Raw genomic sequence first — 23,973 nt, 5'->3', positions numbered from 1 at the left:
ATGCTGTTCTTCAATGGTCAGGACCCCCACAGGACCACCACAGAGCAGGTATTATTTAGGTGGTGGATGATTCTCAGCACTGCAGTGATAATGACATGGTGGTGGTGTGTTAGTGTGTGTTGTGCTGGTATGAGTGGATCAGGCACAGTTTTTAAACACCTCACTGTCACTGCTGGACTGAGAATCCAACAGCACCCCGTGGGCAGCGTCCTGTGTCCACTGATGAAGGTCTAGAAGATGACCGACTCAAACAGCAGCAATAGATGAGCGATCGTCTCTGACTTTACATCTACAAGGTGGACCGACCAGGTGGTCCAGTGAGTGGACACGGTATTTAAAAACTCCAGCAGCGCTGCTGTGTCTGATCCTCTCATACCAGCACAACACACACTAACACACCACCTAAATAATACCTGCTCTGTGGTGGTCCTGTGGGGGTCCTGACCATTGAAAAACCGAATGAAAGCAGGCTAACAAAGCATGTAGAGAAACAGATGGACTACAGTCAGTAATTGTAGAACTACAAAGTGCTTCTTTACGGTAAGTGGAGCTAATAAAATGGACAGTGAGTGTAGAAACACGGAGGTGGTTTTAATGTTATGGCTGATCGGTGTATAATGCAGGAACTACATGTGTAAAATGGACTAACCTGCCCTTTGGCATCTTCTGGCATGGATTTGATATGAATACTTTTGACACAGCGAACCACGCCATCGTAAAACTGAACAGTGTAGGTCCCTGTCAAAAAAGGTTATACGTATAGATCATTTATACATCAGCACACAGAGCAATCTAATTCTATTTAAAGTTACTGAGACATAAACAAATGAAACTTGCCCTCTTTGTTGACACTTTCAATCTTGGCAGGGTAGTAGCGGCAATCCGTCCAACGGGCGAGAACTTCTTCACCGTCCTTCAGTTTCTGTAATTAAAACACATGTATAAGATCACTTACTGAAATCGTTTAACATTTATAATGCATTAATAAGCAATGGGATTTGGGAAAATGCAGATCAATGACATGTCATTTTATATTTACCCCTTACACAATAACTCAAAGATCTTTCTCCCCACCTTTTCCTCTGCTCTTGACTAAAAATGTTAAATCATACATAAATGTACATAAGATCTACATTCCAAGTACATTTAGTGTGTTTTGACATAAAATAAAGTCCTCGGTGGAGGAAACGACCCAAACAGTGATGAGACAAGTCATGAATAGAGAGCCAGATAGGGGCAGATCAGTGATTGATGTATGTACTTGTCTCGGTTGTGGCAAGTCTTTTTGGTCCTCTGTGCTCTCTGTACGTCCAGGAAGCTCACGGAGGCGAGATGCTCTCATCTCGCCGAGTCTCTCCTGGTAAAAACGTTTGCAAGAAAACAATATTTCAATTAAGAATCTAAATCTCATTAACACATGGTTAACGAGATTAGTGAACAAATCTTGCTGTCTATAAAGTCAAATGTTTAGATTTATAACAATAAGGGATTATTATTTATCCTTTTATTCTATAGGGCAACACATTACAGTCACCATTCCCAACATCCCTGCTAGGAAATCGGCACGTCCAGAATATTATAAGCTGGTGTTAATAACTAAGCACACTATAGCCAGATTTTTATAGCTAGTCAACCAGCACGACAACAGAATGGTCAAACCTAGGCTGATTTAATAGCAGGGATAAAAACCTTAACCGCGTACAGACGTACCGACATATCTTCGTCTTCTTTAAATCCCTCTTTACGCAGTGCAGGTCGTTCTAAAGGGCGGAGTCTGTTGCTGTCCCATGAAATCCACTCGTCGTATCGATGGCTCCAGCGGTCAAAGTGGATCAGCATTTTCCCTTCATTGTAGTCGATTTTCTCGATCCGAGAAGGATACCTTTAGGATAGGATGAGATAGGATAAGATTTATTTTTTCGTTTTTTCAACATTTATACATCCATATTGTTTAAACATCCATATTTGTACTAACTGAAAAGGTGTAGTCTGAAGCTTTAGCTTTTTTTTAATATTTACCCTTTTTAATATTTATACAATTATTTCATTTCTGTTTATAAGCAATACAAATAATTATCAAAAAGAAAAAAGAAAAAATATATATATATATTTACATTTTTTTACATTTTCAGCATTTATCAGACGCTTTTATCCAAAGCGACTTACACAATGAGCGGAACACGATGAGCAATTGAGGGTTAAGGGCCTTGCTCAGGGACCCAACAGTGGCAACTTGGTGGTGGCGGGGCTTGAACCGGCAACCTTCTGTTTACTAGTCCAGTACCTTAACCACTGAGCTATCACATATATATATTTTTTTTTTTATAAAAGTAGATAATTAAATAATAATAACAAGTCAACATTTCAAAAACATTCCGTACATAATAATCATCAATCCTCAGTTTTATAAGTACTAACCACCTTATTTTTAAACATTTTTTTAAATTTGCAGAGTGAGCGACACAGATAGGCTTTTATTATCCCACAGGGGCAAATTTGCATCATTACAGCAACTTAAAGAGATATAAAAAGTGTTTATGCATATATTAAAATCAGAAATGTACAAAATTAAAGATGTAAAAATTACAAAAAGTAAAAAAAATAACAGTCCTGTTTTGCACAAATGGTTTAGGTAGATTAGGATTAGGTGAACGCAAAGAGAAGACACAATATTTAGGCTCTGGTGGCACCGCATGCAGTCTGTTTCATTTATATTAGACTAACTGCTCATCCACAACAGACAGAAATTCCTCAGTTGGACCCCTGAGCAAATCCTTTAAATCCTCCTGAAAACTCTCAGAGTTCGAATATCAGCTGTGCTAATGGTCGGCTGGGCGCCCGCTAGAAGGCACAATTGGCAGTGCAGACAGTGGAAAATATCTATCTATCTATCTATCTATCTATCTATCTATCTATCTATCTATCTATCTATCTATCTATCTATCTATCTACTTATCTATCTATCTATCTATCTATCTATCTATCTATCTATCTATCTATCTATCTATCTATCTATCTATCTACTTATCTATCTATCTATCTATCTATCTATCTATCTATCTATCTATCTATCTATCTATCTATCTATCTATCTATCTACTTTATCTATCTATCTATCTATCTATCTATCTATCTATCTATCTATCTATCTATCTATCTATCTATCTATCTATCTATCTACTTTATCTATCTATCTATCTATCTATCTATCTATCTACTTTATCTATCTATCTATCTATCTATCTATCTATCTATCTATCTATCTATCTATCTATCTATCTATCTATCTATCTACTTTATCTATCTATCTATCTATCTATCTATCTATCTATCTATCTATCTATCTATCTATCTATCTATCTATCTATCTATCTATCTACTTTATCTATCTATCTATCTATCTATCTATCTATCTATCTATCTATCTATCTATCTATCTACTTTATCTATCTATCTATCTATCTATCTATCTATCTATCTATCTATCTATCTACTTTATCTATCTATCTATCTATCTATCTATCTGTCTATCTATCTATCTATCTACTTTATCTATCTATCTATCTATCTATCTATCTATCTATCTATCTATCTATCTACTTATCTATCTATCTATCTACTTATCTATCTATCTATCTATCTATCTATCTATCTATCTACTTATCTATCTATCTATCTATCTATCTATCTATCTATCTATCTATCTATCTATCTACTTATCTATCTATCTACTTATCTATCTATCTATCTATCTATCTATCTATCTATCTATCTATCTATCTATCTATCATCTATCTATCTATCTATCTATCTATCTATCTATCTATCTATCTATCTACTTATCTATCTTTTAACGTCATGTTTACTCATGTGAGTCACATTCACGGCAGGAAAGGTTTATGTGGGTGCTCTGTATGCATTAGGTATTCTCTATATTTCAAATTTAGTGATTGCAGAGGGTGTGTCAGGCGAATATACCCTCCTCGAAAGCGATCAGGGTCTCCAGCAACGAAAGACCAATTTGCTGCACAAAAAATCGGGAGAACAGGGGAGAAACACATAAATAAGAGTAGTTGTAGCCTAGTGGTTAAGGTACTGGACTAGTAATCGAAAGGTCGCTGGTTCAAGCCCAACCACTGCCAGGTTATCACTGTTGGGCCCTCGAGCAAGGCCGTTAACCCACAATTGCTTAGACAGTATACTGGCACAGTACTGTACGTCACTTTGGATGAAAGCGTCTGCTAAATGCTCAAACTAAAGTGTTCTCTGATTTTAGAGAAAATGAGATGCATCTGACCAGGCAAACGACTTCTGCTGCTGCTTCATGTGAGGTTTTTGTTGCAGGCGTGTACCAAAATACATCTGAATCTGATTTGAGTAGTTAAAAATACGTTAAGTGTCTAACAGAAGTAATCAGATTGAAGTCTACATGAGTATGTGGCCTGAACATTAGATTTTACTACACTGTTTTGTAATTAAGTTATAGATCATTTACTCTCTGTGTCTCGATTTTAGATGAAAGAAAACCGTTCCAATCAAAACGCATACGCAAATCATTCAACTGCCTGCCTTTAGACAGAAGCTAGTCGACATTTATCTGTTCAATTTTACCATTTCTGTAAGTAGTCCTGGGCTTCGACTCGGGCTCCAGCTTCAAAAGTGATTCCTGGCCGATTCGGGGGTTTCTTACTCATCTTCACAATCTGACCTTCTTAAAACACACACACGCTCTCCTCCTGTACATGAACAGAAAACGTTTATGTTAAATCATATATTCAATCACACATTCTTACCATTCTTAGATCTGGCACCAACCAAAAACAGTGGGCACAAAGTACTCAGGGCACCATTATATTTAAGGCCGAGATGCACTCGCACATTCACTCACAGAGCAGTTTAGCTCACCTACTAACCTCCTACATGTTTTAGGAGGTAGGACGACTCTGGAATACCCGAGGAAACCCGAAGCATAACTCACTACCCCCTATGGAGTCTGAAGTTCCCTTTAAACTGAAAGATTTCACTCCTAATGGTTTCTTATGGTTTGGACTCTCACCACTTCACTGGGAACTGCTGGGGTGACTGGAATGCACCTTTTGACTGTAGATATAATGTACAGATTTACTGGGACCCATGTTTTGTAAAACCTTATACTTTTGAATTATCAGTCCAACATTATTCCAAAATGTATTCCTATTGGTTATCAACGGTTTTCAGTCTGCAACTCTATGTATACCATTTTGCAAAGAGGAATGGGTAAATATTCTAGTCTCTTTATAATGTTGGAATCCTGAATTGTACACAAATGTTTCTTTTTAAACTTCCTGACATCACTGATGAGCTCTTATGAAAGATTCAACACTGAACCGAATTGTTTTATACCCCATAAATACAAGATTTTTGACATTTTTGCCTCTTTCATATTACTGACAAGGTTCTGTTTGGCAGGACTGACAGAAACCAAACCAGGGTGTCTAGTCTACATAAACAATGTACATATTGTTCCGATTTTAAAACAGTGAACTTCACTTTCTCTAAGATAAATAGATAATAATGCTTTATTTATTTACTAGGATTTTAACATCATGTTTTTCTTTTTACACACTTTGGTTACAAGATTCATCAGTTGACAAATTTAACATCAAACACAGTCATGGACAATTTTGTATCTCCGATTAACCTGACTGCACGTCTTTGGATTGTGGGAGGAAACCGGAGCACCGGGAGGAAACCCACACAGACACGGGGAGAACATGCAAACTCCACACAGGAAGGACCCGGACCGACTCAACTGGAGATCAAACCCAGGATCTTCTTGCTGTGTCGCCCTGTATTGTTTGAAGATTTGAAACAATTGTGATATACACGAATGCAGAAGATACATAAACGATGTACATATTGTTCCAGTTTTAAAACAGTACACTTCACTTTCTTTTAGATGAGTACAGAATAATGCTTTAGGCTTGGATTATAAATACGGGTTATTGAGATTACAATTACCAATATTTGGCAGTTGTAGCATATGTGGTTAAGGTACAGGACTAGTAATCGAAAGGTCACTGGTTCAAGCCCCACCACTGTTGGGCCCTTGAGCAAGACCCTTAACCCTCAATTGCTTAGACAATACACTGTCACGGTACTGTAAGTCGCTTTGGATAAAAGCGTCCGCTAAACGCCGAAAATGTAAATGTCATGCACAAATGCAGAAGATACATAAACAATGTACATATTGTTCCAATTTTAAAACAGTACACTTCACTTTCTTTTAGATGAATATAGAATAAAGCTTTTAAATACTGAGTTATTGAGATTACAATTAATAATTTTACAATTAATTTTGAAATAAAACCACTATATAAGCTTTAAGTATTTGCACATACTGGTCTGATACTGATGTCATATTGTTTATAGTGTACCAGTACCACAATACCATCATTTTAAGACACAGTAATGGATGATCTGTGTCTGTGTCACACTTTTACTACATTATTTATCACTATTTTTTAAAGACGTTCCTCAAGTTTGGACGATAAAGTAAATTTCATGCTACATTGTATGGAAGACTGTTAACATGATGCGAAATAGTTTAATTCTACTTGAGTCAAATCGATTGTTAAATGCATATTTAATTAATATATGAACACAGCTAAAAGTGAAGTTAAATAGCTGGATGTATTTTTAAATCGATAGCTTATAGCTTAGCAAATAAGCTAACGTTAGCATTGCTGCAACATCGATATCTCTTCAGCTATTGAACTACAGCTGGTTTAAAGTGTTAAACTTAAACTGATTTATAACTAATAAAGTGTACTAGAAATATTTAAGTCAGTCTTATGTCGCTGTAAACGGAACACCGTGATAGCAAAGCGCTATTTATTTTGACTAAACTTGCCAGCTAGCTTGTTGCTAGTTAGCATCAATGCTAAGTGTTTGTTAGCAAGTCCTTTAAATTTTCGCCAGCTTTATATTTCGAGGCCGGGTAAACATTATTTGTGGGAGTTTATTCTCTAAACTTATCGCTCATTTATAAAACAATAAAGAATATTATAACAGCTGATCAGATCTGATAGTGTTTAGCTAAGCTAGCACTAGCAACTCCTAGGAGATTAAACTATGCGCAGAAATGACAGGCCAGGTCCTCATTCATTACAATAATAACACGTATGAACATAAAGGTCGTGCATTATGCTCACGTTAAACCTAATGTACAGGGTTTTACCTGTAAAACTGCATTGAGTGATTAGCAACGTTCCGAACTGCTCCGCTCATTCTTCAGCCCAGAGACATTTTTAAGCTCAAGTGCAGCAGCGAACCCAAAACACTGGGCGTGACGTCATACGCACGGGGCACGTTCTCAGAGGAGGGCATTCGACTCTTTTCAGTGAGTCATATAAGCAGGATAAGACGAGTCGACTCCAAAGAGTTGATTCCACGACGGCTCTGCACAGCAGCGTCGTCATTTCTACTCTCGAATTATTCGATATTGAACATTTTTTAAATATATTTTTTATTTTCTAATTTCAAAACAACATAACAAAGCATGATGCATATTCAAATATACAGAATATCAGCAAATTCAAGAGTTCAACAGAGGCTTTATTGTATACACAAGTACATATTGAAACAAAACAACGTTCCTCCAGGACCAGGGTGCAACACAGAACAAAAGTGCAAGACAACACAGTACACACAGTGCAGATAAACAACAGTACAATAAATACAAAAAGGCCTTTGGATAGATAGACAGACAGACAGACAGACAGACAGACAGACAGACAGACAGACAGACAGACAGACAGACAGACAGATAGATAGATAGATAGATAGATAGATAGATAGATAGACAGACAGACAGACAGACAGACAGACAGACAGACAGACAGACAGACAGATAGACAGATAAGACAGACAGACAGATAAGACAGATAAGATAGATAGATGGATGGACGGACGGACGGACGGACAGACAGACAGACAGATAGATAAGATAGACAGACAGATAAGATAGATAGATAGATAGATAGATAGATAGATAGATAGATAGATAGATAGATAGATAGATAGATAGATAGATAGATAGATAGATAGATAGATAGATAGATAGATAGATAGATAGTTGATAACATAACATAAGATAAGAGAGCCTTTTATTATCCCACAGGGGGAAATTTGTAACATTACAGCAGCTTTCAAAAATATACAGGTATAAAAAGTTTTATACATATATTAACAAAAGAAATGTAAGCATATATAAAAGATATATACTGTAGAATATTAAAATATTAGAATATTAAAAATTACAAGAGGTATATAAAAAGATTATATACAAAATTACAAAAATACAAATTACAAAAGAATCACAGTTTTTGAAAAGCAGAAGACATACTATATTGCACTGTTTTATAACGTGAACTGCACAAAGTATTGACAAATATTACACAGGATTCAAATGTGTATTGCACATCGAATTGTACAGAGTATGACAAGTATTGCACATCATTCAAAAACTGTATTGCACATCATTTAGGTTTACTGAAAATGAGTGCAAATATAAAACCATATGAGTTATTGTGATGGTGATTGTCTGTGTTTGGGGCGGTGCACAACAGAAGGAAGACAGGAGCAGCGGTATCTCTACTTTGAGCAACACGGGTGAAGAAGCCTGTCGCTGAAGGAGCTGCCCAGTGCTGCCACAGTCTCATACAGTGGGTGAGAGGTCATCATCCTTCTCTCCCCAACTGCCTCCACAGAGTCCAGGGTGCAGCCCAGGACAGAACTCGCCTTTCTGATCAGTTTATTCAGTTTCTTCCTGTCTGCAGTAGTAATGCCGCTACCCCAGATAGATACTTTATTGATCCTGAAGGAAATTAAAGTCCCAGTAGCATTATACTGTACATCAATTAAACAGTATAAAAATTCAACAACATAAATTCGAAGAAACAACACAAACATAACGACCAAGATTGAAAGTAACCTAAATTTTACATATATTGTGTAACAACAGTGCAGTTATTAGTGATGAGGAAGGATTTGAGTGAAAAATGAATGAAAGTGCAGGGAGGTGCAGTTCCAAGTATACAGGGTATTGTACACATTAAATATAGATTAAATATTAAAGTGATAAAGTGACGAGTATTGCACATTGAATTGGGCCAATATAGTCGTATCTATATATGCAGCAACATACATACGCATGTGTATAAGTACTGTATACTTAAGTACACAAATATACATGTATATACACATACATACACGGCTACATGTGGGGCCCTCAGTCCTTAGCTACTGCCCGCTGTCCCCGAATGCTGGAGTTGTAGAGCCTGATGGCTCTGGGGACGAAGGACCTTTTTAATCTGTCCATGGAGCAGCTCAGTGACAGCAGTCTAAACCTAAAGCTAAAACTAACTAAACCCAGATCTATGGAGTTCAAGACTACAAAGGAACACTAGCAAATGACAAGAGAAGCCAAAGTCAACAATCAAACGAGAATCATTCAGAACACAAAGGGAACGAAACTGAGAGGATAAAATATAAAGAAAAAGCAATCAGGAGAGAAGTGTGGAGGAGCTTGGGAAGAGGGGGGTGCAGGAACCAAAAAAGATGTGCTGAATTATACACTGTGAAGGTGCGACTGAATAAGCTGTCAAAAAACAATAAAAAAAGAAAAAACTAAACGCTGAGGAGTGTTTTACCGAGGTGCAGAAAATAACATAAAATAAGTTCAAATACATTCAGTGAATCAGTCTTCTGCCCCGTGTGCAGCCTGATACAGCATGTTTCATATCCATTTCATTTATTTTATATTCCCTTTCTCATTTCTCTTAAGATACTAAAAAGAAACATTTTATTTTACATTTTCAGCATTTAGCAGATGCTTTTATCCAAAGCGACTTACACAATGAGCAACTGAGGGTTAAGGGCCTTGCTCAGGGACCCAACAGTGGCAACTTGGTGGTGGTGGGGCTTAAACCGGCAACCTTCTGATTACTAGTCCAGTACCTTAACCACTGAGCTATCACTGGCCCGAATAAAGGAATAGAATATACAGTGAATGAAATGAATAAACAACATCACATGCCCCTGCTTTATGAGCAGGAACACTTGCTGTATGAGGCTGCACAGGGAGCAGAAGAGAGCTGTTGTGTTCCAAATTCCATCCTATATACTACACAGTGTGCTGAAATAGATTTTCCAATTGCGAGGCTACTATTTTAGGGACACTGAAATATATTGTGTGTGAACTGAGACACAGCCCTCCAGCTTGCAGTGTGTAGCCTGATAGAGAGAGTCCTGTATATTAGGGATTTTTAAACCCTGGGTTGCAGAGAAAAAAATAATTATATTTAAATTAAATTGTACACGAACGTCCCCTTGTGGAGGCTTTATGTTACATCTCATAACCCACAGTGGGATCAGGTTGTACAGTTCAAAATTTCAAGAGTTCAAGGAAGCTTTATTGTCATTTAAGCTATATACAAGTACATATTGAAACAAAACAACGTTCCTCCAGGATCAGGATCAGGGTGCAACATAGAACGAAAGTGCAAGACAACACAATATACACAGTGCAAATAAAACACAGTATGATGAATACAAAAAGGCCTACAATAAATACTAAATACATTTCTAATCTAGAAAAGTAATTAAAGGAGACAAGACTAGAGACGAGTAGTGTTGGCCACATGGTACTGAGTAAATGATAGGTGAGATAAAAAACATATTCTGCTATACAGTTAGCAGTGTAGGGTTTATATAGCAGCAGAGATGTGTGTGTGTGTGTGTGTGTGTGAGTGTGTGTATGTGTGTGCATGTGCAAGTGCGTGTGTGGGTGTGAGTGAGTGTATGTGCAATGTAAGTGAGTGTGTGTGTATGATCGTATAAATGTGTGTATATATATACAGTATATATATATATACAGGGGTTGGACAAAATAACTGAAACACCTGTCATTTTAGTGTGGGAGGTTTCATGGCTAAATTGGACCAGTCTGGTGGCCAATCTTCATTAATTGCACATTGCACCAGTAAGAGCAGAGTGTGAAGGTTCAATTAGCAGGGTAAGAGCACAGTTTTGCTCAAAATATTGCAATGCACACAACATTATGGGTGACATACCATAGTTCAAAAGAGGATAAATTGTTGGTGCACGTCTTGCTGGCACATCTGTGACCAAGACAGCAAGTCTTTGTGATGTATCAAGAGCCACGGTATCCAGGGTAATGTCAGCATACCACCAAGAAGGACAAACCACATCCAACAGGATTAACTGTGGACGCAAGAGGAAGCGGTCTGAAAGGGATGTTCGGGTGCTAACCCGGATTGTATCCAAAAAACATAAAACCACGGCTGCCCAAATCACGGCAGAATTAAATGTGCACCTCAACTCTCCTGTTTCCACCAGAACTGTCCGTCGGGAGCTCCACAGGGTCGATATACACGGCCGGGCTGCTATAGCCAAACCTTTGGTCACTCGTGCAAATGCCAAACGTCGGTTTCAATGGTGCAAGGAGCGCAAATCTTGTGCTGTGGACAATGTGAAACATGTATTGTTCTCTGATGAGTCCACCTTTACTGTTTTCCCCACATCCGGGAGAGTTACGGTGTGGAGAAGCCCCAAAGAAGCGTACCACCCAGACTGTTGCATGCCCAGAGTGAAGCATGGGGGTGGATCAGTGATGGTTTGGGCTGCCATATCATGGCATTCCCTTGGCCCAATACTTGTGCTAGATGGGCGCGTCACTGCCAAGGACTACCGAACCATTCTGGAGGACCATGTGCATCCAATGGCGGTGCCGTGTATCAGGATGACAATGCACCAATACACACAGCAAGACTGGTGAAAGATTGGTTGAACATCTCCCATGGCCTGCACAGTCACCAGATCTAAATATCATTGAGCCACTTTGGGGTGTTTTGGAGAAGCGAGTCAGGAAACGTTTTCCTCCACCAGCATCACGTAGTGACCTGGCCACTATCCTGCAAGAAGAATGGCTTAAAATCCCTCTGACCACTGTGCAGGACTTGTATATGTCATTTCCAAGACGAATTGACGCTGTATTGGCCGCAAAAGGAGGCCCTACACCATACTAATACATTATTGTGGTCTAAAACCAGGTGTTTCAGTTATTTTGTCCAACCCATGTATGTGTGTGTGTGTGTGCACACGCGTGTGTGAGCATAGTTATGCGTCAGAATCTAAGTGTGTGTTAGTGTATGTATGTATATGTGCAAGTGTTTGTGGATTTTGCATCAAAAATGCATCTACATTTGCAGACATACCCAATGCTTGATGTGTGTGTTTACGTATTGAGTGCATTTTGTCCTTTTGGGGATTCCATAGTCAATGTAAAAGTGAGCTTCTCTACACATGTGATCATCTCTGTGCTGCGCCTCAAAAGAACAAAGCAGTGAAGTATTCTGCTCCAGATACAGTATAGTTTGTCTATGTTCATGTTTATTTCTTTCTTTATAAACTCAGCAAACTCTGGGGGAGAAACACGGACGAGAATTTTTGTCTTTCAGCTGTTAAAGTCGGCTGTGCTGTATTTTATTATAGTGTCAATTTATTCTATCATTCAGTTTATGTATGTTATTTTATAAGGCTTAGCGGCCACATGAACAACGATTGGCCTGTTGTTCAGATGGGCGGGACTAAGCCGGATGGGGTCTCTCTCTCATGACTGGTGCAATTACGACCTCTGCTGGCTGATTGGTGGAAAGAGTGCTGTCATGGTGTGTCTGTCCGTACACAACGCTGAGCTGCACTGCACTCGTCAAAGTGTAGGTGATAAGATGCATACGGCTGCTGCCCACGTGTCGGAGGGGGCGTGGGATAGCTTCGTTCTCCTCGATCAGAGCGGGGATCGGCATTGGTGGAGAGGAAGCGTGATGCAATCAGGCAATTGGACGCGCTAAGAAAATATGTTTTTTTTAAAAAGTATGTTATTTTAATACTGCCATGAAATGTGGCTCTTTTCTTTGAAAACAAGGTCCGTGAAATTAATTAATAACAAATTTTACACGTGAATTTAGTAGGGGCCTAGTAATAGGTGTCACATTTTCTGCAATAGAGGTATAACAGTATTATTGGGGGTTAAGAGGGCAGTATTTATTTCTGGACACTAGAATGGCGTTTTTTGCACCTCACCACATTTAAACATCTTCTTTGCTCATCTGAGGTGAGTAATAAAACACTCCTCAGTGAGAGGCCGAGTGAAACTGCGTCTGATTCCATCCAGGACTCCTTTTTAAAATAATACCATAATACGACCATGAAGTGTCGATGTGAGACGTTTCTGAGCCCTCATTGAATCTCTACGCTTCAGTGAGAGCGGCGATGTGCAGAGGAGCCTCGGATGGATCACACGTTTCGGAGAACACACTTTGAGGAATTGCTATGGCAACCGGTTGCTATGGGTGATGTGATGTGACACCCACCACACGCTCGTCTGAAGGGGGAGAGAGGAGGGAGTTGGACAACAAAAGCCAGGGATGCAAAGCAAGGACCAGAGGCTATTGTTTTTATTTCTAAATGAAATGAAGGAGCAGGTTTAAAAGTTCAGGGGAGCCGTGAGGCGAGCCGGTTCTTCTTGGTCATTTTCGGCTTCCTTCTGCTCGCCTTCGATGGATCTCATTTAGATGCTCATCCACAACAGGTAAGTGATGCTTGTATCGCACTCGAGTACTGAACTTCATACGTGAGCCTTTGCTAGTGCTACTGAAATACTGAAATACTGAAATGCATTTTTAGTGCCAATCAATGAAAGTAAACAAAAATGACCATAAAGGATGTGAGATTATTTGCTATGCAAACATATTGTGCAGTCACGTTTTAATGAGCTATATAAAATAATAAACGCTTGTATAGTCATTTTAAATAGGAAGGTATAGCATACATGAGCTATATGTATGGCACATGCCAGTCCCTTAAATGTGATAAATGTGATTCATCGGAGGGAGTGCCAGGGCTGTTTTGGGGGAACAGGCTGTAAAAGAATTGTACTATTATTGTAGGGAGGGTCACCGACCCCTTATGGGCAGAGCCCATTATTTTCACATAACATGACATGACACAATACATCTGAGGAATGTATAAGACCGTACCAGGACTGTTTGGCTCCGTCATAACAATAATATGTTACTATAATTATTAGAATAGCTTTATACAGTAGGGATTGGTTGTGCACTGTATAATGATGATTCATGTGTACCTGATCTGCGTGTGTAACAATACGTAGTATAATACATGGCATTGCTTAGGAAGCCTTGTTTTCTTTCACTGTTATATTTTAATTTCACAGAGGATTAAGTACAGTAATAAATAAGTCGTTTCCGGACATCAGACATTTCCCCCCTTTTTGTTTTTTGGGTTTTTCTAGAATCTTCTCTGACACAAATACTCACCATTTTTAAAGTGATGGTTTTAATTCAGTACAGTACAGTAGTCGTTCAGGACATCAGACATTTCTTCCCTTTCCTGTTTTATTTTTACAAATATTTAATGTTTTTAAAGTGATGGTTTTAATTCTAACTCTATCTAAAATGCTTCTGACAGGGAACTTGTTCAGTCGAATCCGAGACCTGAGGTCCGTCTTGACGCCCGTGCACGACTGAACCCCTGGTGAAGGGAGCCGGCGGGCGACGAAGGAGGAGGGTCCGGAGAGGCCGAGGATGGCCGAGCATCTCCACAGCAGCACGCTCTCGGCGTCCGGGGGCAACCAGCCCATTCCTTTTCTCACCCTGGAGCAGAAGGCGGCCTTCGTCTTCGTGCTGCTCCTGTTCATCTTCCTGGGCCTGCTGATCGTGCGCTGTTTTCGGATCCTGCTGGACCCCTACAGCAGCATGCCCTCCTCCACGTGGACGGACTATATGGAGAAGGACACGTTCGACTACCGCATTGCCTGAGAGACTCGGGCCGTCGTGACGCCCCGCGATGGCTACCTCGCGGTCCCCGCCGCCGAGCCGACCGACACCTCCGTGGTGCACGTCTCGTGGCTCGTTCCTTAAAATTGTGTGTTCTGCTACAGTACATTTACATCTCTTCCATTTGTACCTAGAGGATATTTTACTGCCAGCACAATACCTCACGTATTTCACCACCGATTATAAGTGATGTCACATCCAGGTCTCCTGAGAAGTATTAGCGATGACACATCCCGCGCTAGAACTAGCCGATTACCTGTCACTAGCACTAGACGATTCATTCTCGGAATGAAACGAATCCTTTAATGAATTGATTATTTCTCTACCTACTACTTGTTCGATGATTTTAAGTGCTTCGGGTTTAGATTTAGAGATTTTGATATCCTTTGAACTCTCTAGGTGAGAAAGCGTGAAGCCCTCGGCCTTATGATTCAGCGTGTTTACAGAGCAGCCAGGAAAACTGGCCTCGCGTTATTAAGCTAAATGTCAATCAATGTAATGACCAACCAGCCTTCCCGGGCATCTGAATGAGCACTTTGACATGTTCCTCCTCTCTCTCTCTTGCTCTTTCTCTCTCTATCTGGGTTTCTCTTTAATCTCTCTGCAGTGCGCTTTAACGGGGTGTGTCAGACATCATGCACATTGTGTTTCCTAATTACCGAAATGAAGCGTTTATTTTAATGGTGTGAAGTTGCCGTCGAGCGCCAGCAATCAGTGCGTTATTGTTTCTGTGAATGCTCTGGTGCCAGGCTGTGATTAGCTTAACTACATGCTTTTTTTTGTAAGAAGGAGAAAAAAAATCAAGTTCACGTAAACAAGAAATGTGTCTCTATATAAAGAGCGACGTGAGCATCGCCTCTCCAGTGCCTGTTTCTGTTTCGTTTCGAGCCGTGATGGGATCGCTATTTTAGAAACCTGTCTTCATGGGGGGCAGATATGGGCACAGCGCACTAAGCTCTAGTGTCAGGAATGACAGTAGGCATTAAAACGCACAGTGACTTCGCGAATGGCGTGTTTGATATATTAGATACTTAATTCCGACCGACAGTTTTTTTAAAGATCGTGTGCGGCGTGGTTCACAAGTAGGTCTCTCATCTGTTGTGCTTTTTATATTTTGTTTTCAAATAAAGATGAATGTGTTACACCCACATTACTGAATAAGAGGATTTTGTCAGAGTAACTCGTATGTATATATGTATGTAATTGCTTTATCGAGGTTAAGGTCACTGTGGCATGGCTGGTAGGGTGCGTGCCGCACAGCCTCATGAGGTTCCGGGTTTAATTTTTGCACACGATTTTAGTATGTGAGGTGTTTTGCATGCTCTTCTTCCTTTGTGTGGGTTTATTCTTTTTCTTTTTACCCTGCAAAACGTGCTAAAGCTCAACTGTCTGCCTAAATTCTCCCTAGATGTTAGGAAGTGTCGCCCTGTGATAGACAAACTGTACGAATCTTCCGCATGCTTTTTCACAAACGATCACCTGAGGCACGGCTTGACCCCCGGTTATATACGTACACTGCTTGCTGGACGAACCATTGCTGTTGTGCAAAAAATTTGTACTTTAATATAAAAATATAACTTTAATAAATTGGCAGCAAGGTGGCTCGGTGTCACTTCAAAGCAAGAAGGTCCTGGGTTCGATTTCCAGGTGGAGCGGTCCAGGTCTTTTATGTGTGGAGTTTGCATGTTCTCCCATTTCATTTAAGCAGTAATAAGCACAATTATTTCATTTTTATCAGCTGCTTCATCCTGGTCAGGGTTGTGATGGGTCTGGTTCCACTGTGAAACACATTCGGGACGGGGCATCAATTCATTGCAGGACTTCGGCCATCCGCCACCCAGGTGAAGCGGTCCGGGTCCTTTCTGTGTGGAGTTTACATGTTCTCCCCGTGTCTCTGTGGGTTTCATCCGGGTGCTCTGGGTTTTTTTTTATATTGCTTTAGGTATGAATGCGTGTGTGTGTTTGTTTGCCCTGTAATGAACTGGTGACCTGTTTGGAGTGTTTCCCACCTTGCTTCCAGTGAATCGTACCCACTGCGACTCTGAATAGGATAAAGCGGTGTTAAAACAGATGATGAATGAATGAATGATTTCACACTTAGTTTCAATTTAAAATGTTAGTTCCAATCCATCTACTAAAATAGAAATGTGAAAAGCACCACGAAGAAACTGACTCTGACATAAGGGGAAACATACCAGACATCAGAGAGTCAGTAACTGGAACTCAGGGCCCTGGAGCTGGGCATCACTTAGACCCAAACCCTGGGTCATGACACTTGTGGGTCGCGAGATGCAAACAACTTGTACATGAATGCCCCCTTGTGGAGGCTTTATGTTACATCTTGTTAATCACAGTGCGACCAGATAGAGTAAGCTGCCTGGGTCTGTTTGACCTACACTATCTGACAATGTGCACTCTAGGTATTAACTCTAATTATAAAATCACTCTTTGCACTTTCTATTAATAAAAATTAGTATGTGTGTATGACCACCACAGACTAGATATAATTTGGGTGTTGGATTATTTGCAGCACAGATTACAACTGCATATTAATAGCATTTAATGCACATTGGTCACTTTATTAGAACCATGTTGTTGGTGTATATACACCGATCAGCCATAACATTAAAACCACCTCCTTGTTTCTACACTCACTGTCCATTTTATCAGCTCCACTTACCATATAGAAGCACTTTGTAGTTCTACAATTACTGACTGTAGTCCATATGTTTCTCTACATGCTTTTTTTTTAGCCTGTTTTCACCCTGTTCTTCAATGGTCAGGACCCCCACAGGACCCCCACAGAGCAGGTATTATTTAGGTGGTGGATGATTCTCAGCACTGCAGTGACACTGACATGGTGGTGGTGTGTTAGTGTGTGTTGTGCTGGTATGAGTGGATCAGACACAGCAGCGCTGCTGGAGTTTTTAAAAACCGTGTCCACTCACTGTCCACTCTATTAGACACTCCTACCTAGTCGGTCCACCTTGTAGATGTAAAGTCAGAGACGATCGCTCATCTACTGCTGCTGTTTGAGTCGGTCATCTTCTAGACCTTCATCAGTGGTCACAGGACGCTGCCCACGGGGCGCTGTTGGCTGGATATTTTTGGTTGGTGGACTATTCTCAGTCCAGCGGGGACAGTGAGGTGTTTAAAAACTCCAGCAGCGCTGCTGTGTGCTGAGAATGATCCACCACCTAAATAATAATTGAAGAACAGCATGAAAGGGGGCTAACAAAGCATGTAGAGAAACAGATGGACTACAGTCAGTAATTGTAGAACTACAAAGTGCTTCTATATGGTAAGTGGAGCTGATAAAATGGACAGTGAGTGTAGAAACAAGGAGGTGGTTTTAATGTTATGGCTGATCAGTGTATATTATAGCTTATATGTCTTATAAACAATATGTTTCAGCGCTCGGTCTCTGACTGCTTTGTGTTTACAGACTATTTTTATCCCAGCAGTGACAATAAGATGATTGGGAAAATCTGCCACGCCTGACACACTCGTACCAGCGGAACATTTTCCAACATGCCGTTACTGTTAGTGTCAGTGCTGAGAATAATCCATCTGAGTCTGTTGTAGATCAATAAAGCATTCTTTCAAACTGATAGTGTAGATCGGGGGTGTCCACACTTTCATGGCTTGAGATCTACTATTTCAGTCGACAGGTTTTAAATGTGCTTCAGTTCCTATATTGATATTCAGCATTACAGGGCATCACACTGACATTATTCTGATAATTTGTACTGAATGGTGTCGGTCAGGTTTATGTATCTGGACAGGAGCTGCTGATACTGATTCTCAAGCAGCTTCCAAGTGTTCATCAGTAAGAGTGGACTCATATTTAGTTACTTAATAATTTTTATGTAGAAAAAGGCTGATTTACATAAGCAGGTTGATCCAAAAATGCTGTCAAATATGTGGAACATTTTCTTATGTTTGGATATTTTTTCTCAGCCAGAAAGTTCCAAAACTGTCCAGCAGAGGCGCTTGACTTCATATGAATGTCAGATTGTAGGTTAATATTCTCCGTCAGCTTCTTCCACATATGAACGGAACAGCGTCTCTGCAGCGTTCCTGCCCGAATCGAAACATTTTTGGTTTCTTTGTGCTTGGTCGCACACTCATCTTCACAAACAGTGCAGGTTACAAAAGGAAAAATGCAAAAATGCCACAAACTGGCTACTGATGAATGAAAACGTTCTAGATTAGCGGTGCTTTAGGTGGGCTGAGGAGTAGCTATGGTAACCTGCCTGCCTGCCCAAGCTGCCTGCCTCCCCAAAATTAGTTTAATGCATCTTTAATCTTATTTCTTCATTTTTTATAATGTTTACCATTTTAGGTGAGTATTTTGTGGCCTTGGGGACTCCATGGTCTTCCATGTTACATATATACACCGATCAGCCATAACATTAAAACCACCTCCTTGTTTCTACACTCACTGTCCATTTTATCAGCTCCACTTACCATATAGAAGCACTTTGTAGTTCTACAAGTACTGACTGTAGTCCATCTGTTCCTCTGCATGCTTTTTCACCCTGTTTCTTAATGGTCAGGACCCCCACAGGACCACCACAGAGCAGGTATTATTTGGGTGGTGGATCATTCTCAGCACTGCAGTGACACTGACATGGTGGCGGTGTGTTAGTGTGTGTTGTGCTGGTATGAGTGGATCAGACACAGCAGCGCTGCTGGAGTTTTTAAACACCTCACTGTCACTGCTGGACTGAGAATCGATGATGAGATGACCGACTCAAACAGCAGCAATAGATGAGCGATCGTCTCTGACTTTACATCTACAAGGTGGACCAGCTAGGTAGGAGTGTCTAATATCTAGTAGATCGGACAGTGAGTGGACACAGTATTTAAAAACTCCAGCAGCGCTTCTGTGTCTGTTCCACTCATACCAGCACAACACACACTAACACACCACCACCATGTCCTGGGGGTCCTGACCATTGAAGAACAGCAGTGGAGCTGATAAAATGGACAGTGAGTGTAGAAACAAGGAGGTGGTTTTAATGTTATGGCTGATCAGTGTATAATATAATAGACATAATTTCCACTGCTGAATGGTGGCTGATAGCTGAGCTACAGTCAGTCGACTAACTGAATTAACAATAACGTTTAAGAAAAGTCTCAAATGTTTTAAAGTAGCTGATATTTTATATAAGAATAAATCTACGTCTATGGTGGCGTATCGTTCTCTTATACACTCTGGCAGTGACAGTAAGATGTGCAGAAATACTTTTGTACCAGCACAACACCCCCTAACATGCTATTATCTTCTCAGAGTCACCGATGTGCTAAGAATAATCCACCACCTAAAGATTGCTTACTCTGCACTGACAGATTAAGTACAGGGAAGAAGCAGGAGCAGAAAGAACACCACGGTGGCACCGGATTTGCTGGATAAAACATCACCACCTCAAATCAGTCCTCACTGATGGATGCAAGATGCCAAATAACCAACAATACACTTGGAGCTGTTGAAAAATGATTAATGAGTTTATTAAGGCTTTCACAAACAATTACTGAGCTGGTTCTGAGCTGCTTCTGAGCTGCTTCTGAGTGGGGTCTGAGCTGGTTCTAAGCTGCTTCCGAAAGCTGGTTCTGAGCTGCTTCTCTGAGCTAGTTCCGAGCTGGGTCTAAGCTGGTTCAGAGCTGGTTCTGAGCTGGTTCTGAGCTGCTTCCAAAAGCTGGTTCTGAGCTGCTTCTCTGAGCTAGTTCCGAGCTGGTTCTGAGCTGGGTCTAAGCTGGTTCAGAGCTGGTTCTGAGCTGCTTCCAAAAGCTGGTTCTGAGCTGCTTCTCTGAGCTAGTTCCGAGCTGGTTCTGAGCTGGTTCAGAGCTGGTTCTGAGCTGCTTCCAAAAGCTGGTTCTGAGCTGCTTCTCTGAGCTAGTTCCGAGCTGGTTCTGAGCTGGGTCTAAGCTGGTTCAGAGCTGGTTCTGAGCTGGTTCTGAGCTGCTTCCAAAAGCTGGTTCTGAGCTGCTTCTCTGAGCTAGTTCCGAGCTGGTTCTGAGCTGGGTCTAAGCTGGTTCAGAGCTGGTTCTGAGCTGCTTCCAAAAGCTGGTTCTGAGCTGCTTCCGAGAGCTGGTTCTGAGCTGGGTCTAAGCTGGTTCAGAGATGGTTCTGAGCTGCTTCCAAAAGCTGGTTCTGAGCTGCTTCCGAGAGCTGGTTCTGAGCTGGGTCTAAACTGCTTCCGAAAGCTGGTTCTGAGCTGCTTCCAAGCTCCTTCCGAAAGCTGGTTATTAGTTATTAGTTATTAATTTTTGGGAAGACGACGGTGGGTAGCAACTGTCGCCTCACAGCAAGAAGGTCCTGGGTTCGATCCCCAGACGGGGCGGTCCGGGTCCTTTCTGTGGGAAGTTTGCATGTTCTCCTCGTGTTTGTGTGGGTATCTTAATTGGAGATACAAAATCGTATCAGTTGTATGGGCAGTTGTAGCCTAGCGGTTGAGGTGCTGGACTAGTAATCAGAAGGTCACCGGTTCAAGCCCCACCACTGCCAGGTTGCCACTGTTGGGCCCTTGAGCAAGGCCCTTAACCCTCAGTTGCTCAGACTGTATAATGCCACAGTACTGTAAGTCGCTTTGGATAAAGGTGTCTGCTAAATGCCGAAAATGTAAAATCGCCCCAGGTGTGTGTGTGTGTGTGTTTGTCCTGTGATGAGCTGGCGACCTGTCCAGGGTGTTTCCTGCCCTTCGCCGTGTGAAACGTATCCACCGCGACCCTGAATAGAACAAAGCAGTGGTAAACCAGACAATGAATGAATGAGAATAACCGGACCGGTTGGTTTTTTTCCTCCACTACAGAGAGCAGCCGGTAGAGGGCGCAGTTTTACCCTCATGACAGATTCACATACCTGAACTCACCTGTCCTGCACTTCCTCCTCGGAAACTTCCCAAACAGACGTGGAAAATATTTTAAAGCAGATTTTGGATGAAAACGAGTGTTTAATTACCTTTAATCTCGGGTAAGTTTATTTATTAAAGCTTATTAGTGTATCACTGGTGTCTGTGTATCGATATTTAAGCTTGTTTAATGACTTCCGTGTTATTTTGACGTGTTTACGACAGGCCTGTAAGCCTGATCAATGTGTTTCACAACTGCAGAACTAAATTACTGTTACTGAGTAAATATCTGTTTTATATATATATATATATATATATATATATAATACATTATGTTTTTATTTTGTACAATCCAGGCTGTGAAGCCAAACTAATTCCAGTAGTTTTCTTGTTTATTATTATTTCTAATTATTTATTATAAGTTGGTTTAGTTTGGTTTCAGGGTTGGGTAGAAACTCAGTATAAGTTTACTGAAACATGATGAGGACACAAAAATGTGTTTTCAGCCCAGAAAACGATTTAAAAAGCATTATTCAGAATACAAGGACTTTTATTTAATTATGGTATAATGTATTAGACATGGGTTGTGTTTAAATATGTATATTAAATACTTCACTTCATTATAATATGTATATTAAATACTTAACTTCATTAAAATCTGTATATTAAATACTTTACTTTATTAAAATATGTATATTAAATAGTTTACTTTATTAAAATATGTATATTAAATAGTTTACTTTTAAAATATGTATATTAAATACTTTACTTCATTAAAATATGTATATTAAATACTTTACTTTATTAAAATATGTATATTAAATACTTAACTTCTTTAAAATATGTATATTAAATACTTAACTTCATTTAAATATGTATATAAAATACTTTACTTTATTAAAATATGTATATTAAATACTTAACTTCATTAAAATATGTATATTAAATACTTAACTTCATTTAAATATGTATATTAAATACTTAACTTCTTTAAAATATGTATATTAAATACTTAACTTCATTAAAATATGTATATTAAATACTTTAAAATATGTATATTAAATACTTAACTTTAAAATATGTATATTAAATACTTAACTTCATTTAAATATGTATATTAAATACTTAACTTCATTTAAATATGTATATAAATAGTTTACTTCATTAAAATATGTATAAACATACATTTACTTCATTAAAATATGTATATAAATACTTCATTAAAATATGTTTATAAATACTTTATTAAAATATGTATATAAATACTTTATTAAAATATGTATATAAATACTTTATTAAAATATGTATATAAATACTTCATTAAAATATGTTTATAAATACTTTATTAAAATATATTTATAAATATTTTATTAAAATATGTATATTAAGTAAAAACAATATTTTTTTACTCACCGTTCCATCATGGTCAGAGTTGTGGTCAGGACAGGGTGCCAACTGATCCCTGGGCACCAAACACTTATTAAATCTGACCACGGGCCCATTAAAAGCAACTGGTTCAACTATTGCATGTTTTTAATGGCGGGAAAGTCCTAAAAGTGACTGGAAACGAGGATCAAACCCAGGTCCGTTTGACCCATTTTGCTTTGCATCACCTACTCTACAACCTACTCCAATATTACAAAGAAAACAAAATGTATCGGACCTCAAGAAGTTCTTGTTCAGAGATGGAGGAACCTGTTAAATGGACATCAGCACTTCATAAATCCAATGCCAAGATGGAAACCACTGTTTTGGCAGATGCTTTTATTCAAAGCGACTTAGTGCTGTGACGGTATATAGTCTGAGCAATTGAGGGTTAAGAGTCTTACTCAAGGGCCCAACAGTTGCAACCTGGTATTGGTAGGGCTTGAACCAGTGGCCTTCTGATCACTAGTCCTGAACCTTAACCACTAGGCTACAACTGCCATAACATTTAAATGTACAGCATTTAGCAGATGCCTTTATCCAAAGCGAATTACAGTACTGTGACGGTACACAGTCTGAGCAATTTAGGGCTAAGGGCCTTGCTCAAGGGCCCAACAGTGGCAACCTGGCAGTGGTGGGACTTAAGCTACATGCAAATGAAACACACATGATGAACTCTTCGGGCAAACACAATCCAGCATGTGTGGACAGATCAGTAGATGACTGTTCACAGAGCAGAATTAACCCTATAACGCCAAGTGTATCGTATTTGA

At 39.7% G+C, this 23,973-nt stretch overlaps 2 protein-coding genes across 11 annotated transcripts in view; one reads left to right on the top strand and one right to left on the bottom strand.

Annotated features, from left to right (window-relative positions):
* Window positions 1-7,308, bottom strand: part of phf20l1 (PHD finger protein 20 like 1) — a 35,031-nt gene extending 27,723 nt beyond the window's left edge. For 6 of the 10 annotated variants that reach the window (XM_062992426.1, XM_062992431.1, XM_062992430.1 and 3 more), the window contains exons 1-6: window positions 7,220-7,308; window positions 4,612-4,736; window positions 1,711-1,882; window positions 1,262-1,357; window positions 838-922; window positions 650-738 (exon numbers count right to left, since the gene is read on the bottom strand). In XM_062992426.1, the coding sequence (XP_062848496.1) occupies window positions 650-738; window positions 838-922; window positions 1,262-1,357; window positions 1,711-1,882; window positions 4,612-4,694 (525 nt within the window). In that variant the 5' untranslated portion in view covers window positions 4,695-4,736; window positions 7,220-7,308. Of the gene's footprint in view, window positions 1-649; window positions 739-837; window positions 923-1,261; window positions 1,358-1,710; window positions 1,883-4,611; window positions 4,737-4,905; window positions 5,005-7,219 lie in introns of those variants that run through there. The other 4 variants (XM_062992433.1, XM_062992434.1, XM_062992435.1 and 1 more) reach the window with 2 other exon arrangements.
* Window positions 7,309-13,567: 6,259 nt separating this feature from the next.
* LOC134310171 (cortexin-2) lies at window positions 13,568-14,903 on the top strand. The gene is made up of 2 exons (XM_062991702.1): window positions 13,568-13,654; window positions 14,554-14,903. The coding sequence occupies exon 2, from the start codon at window positions 14,670-14,672 to the stop codon at window positions 14,901-14,903; it is 234 nt and encodes a 77-aa protein (XP_062847772.1). The 5' UTR covers window positions 13,568-13,654; window positions 14,554-14,669.
* The last annotated feature ends 9,070 nt before the right edge of the window (window positions 14,904-23,973 follow it).

Source organism: Trichomycterus rosablanca, chromosome 3 (genome assembly GCF_030014385.1).
Source record: "Trichomycterus rosablanca isolate fTriRos1 chromosome 3, fTriRos1.hap1, whole genome shotgun sequence".
Classification (NCBI taxonomy): domain Eukaryota; kingdom Metazoa; phylum Chordata; class Actinopteri; order Siluriformes; family Trichomycteridae; genus Trichomycterus; species Trichomycterus rosablanca.
This window is presented reverse-complemented; position numbering and strand designations above follow the sequence as displayed.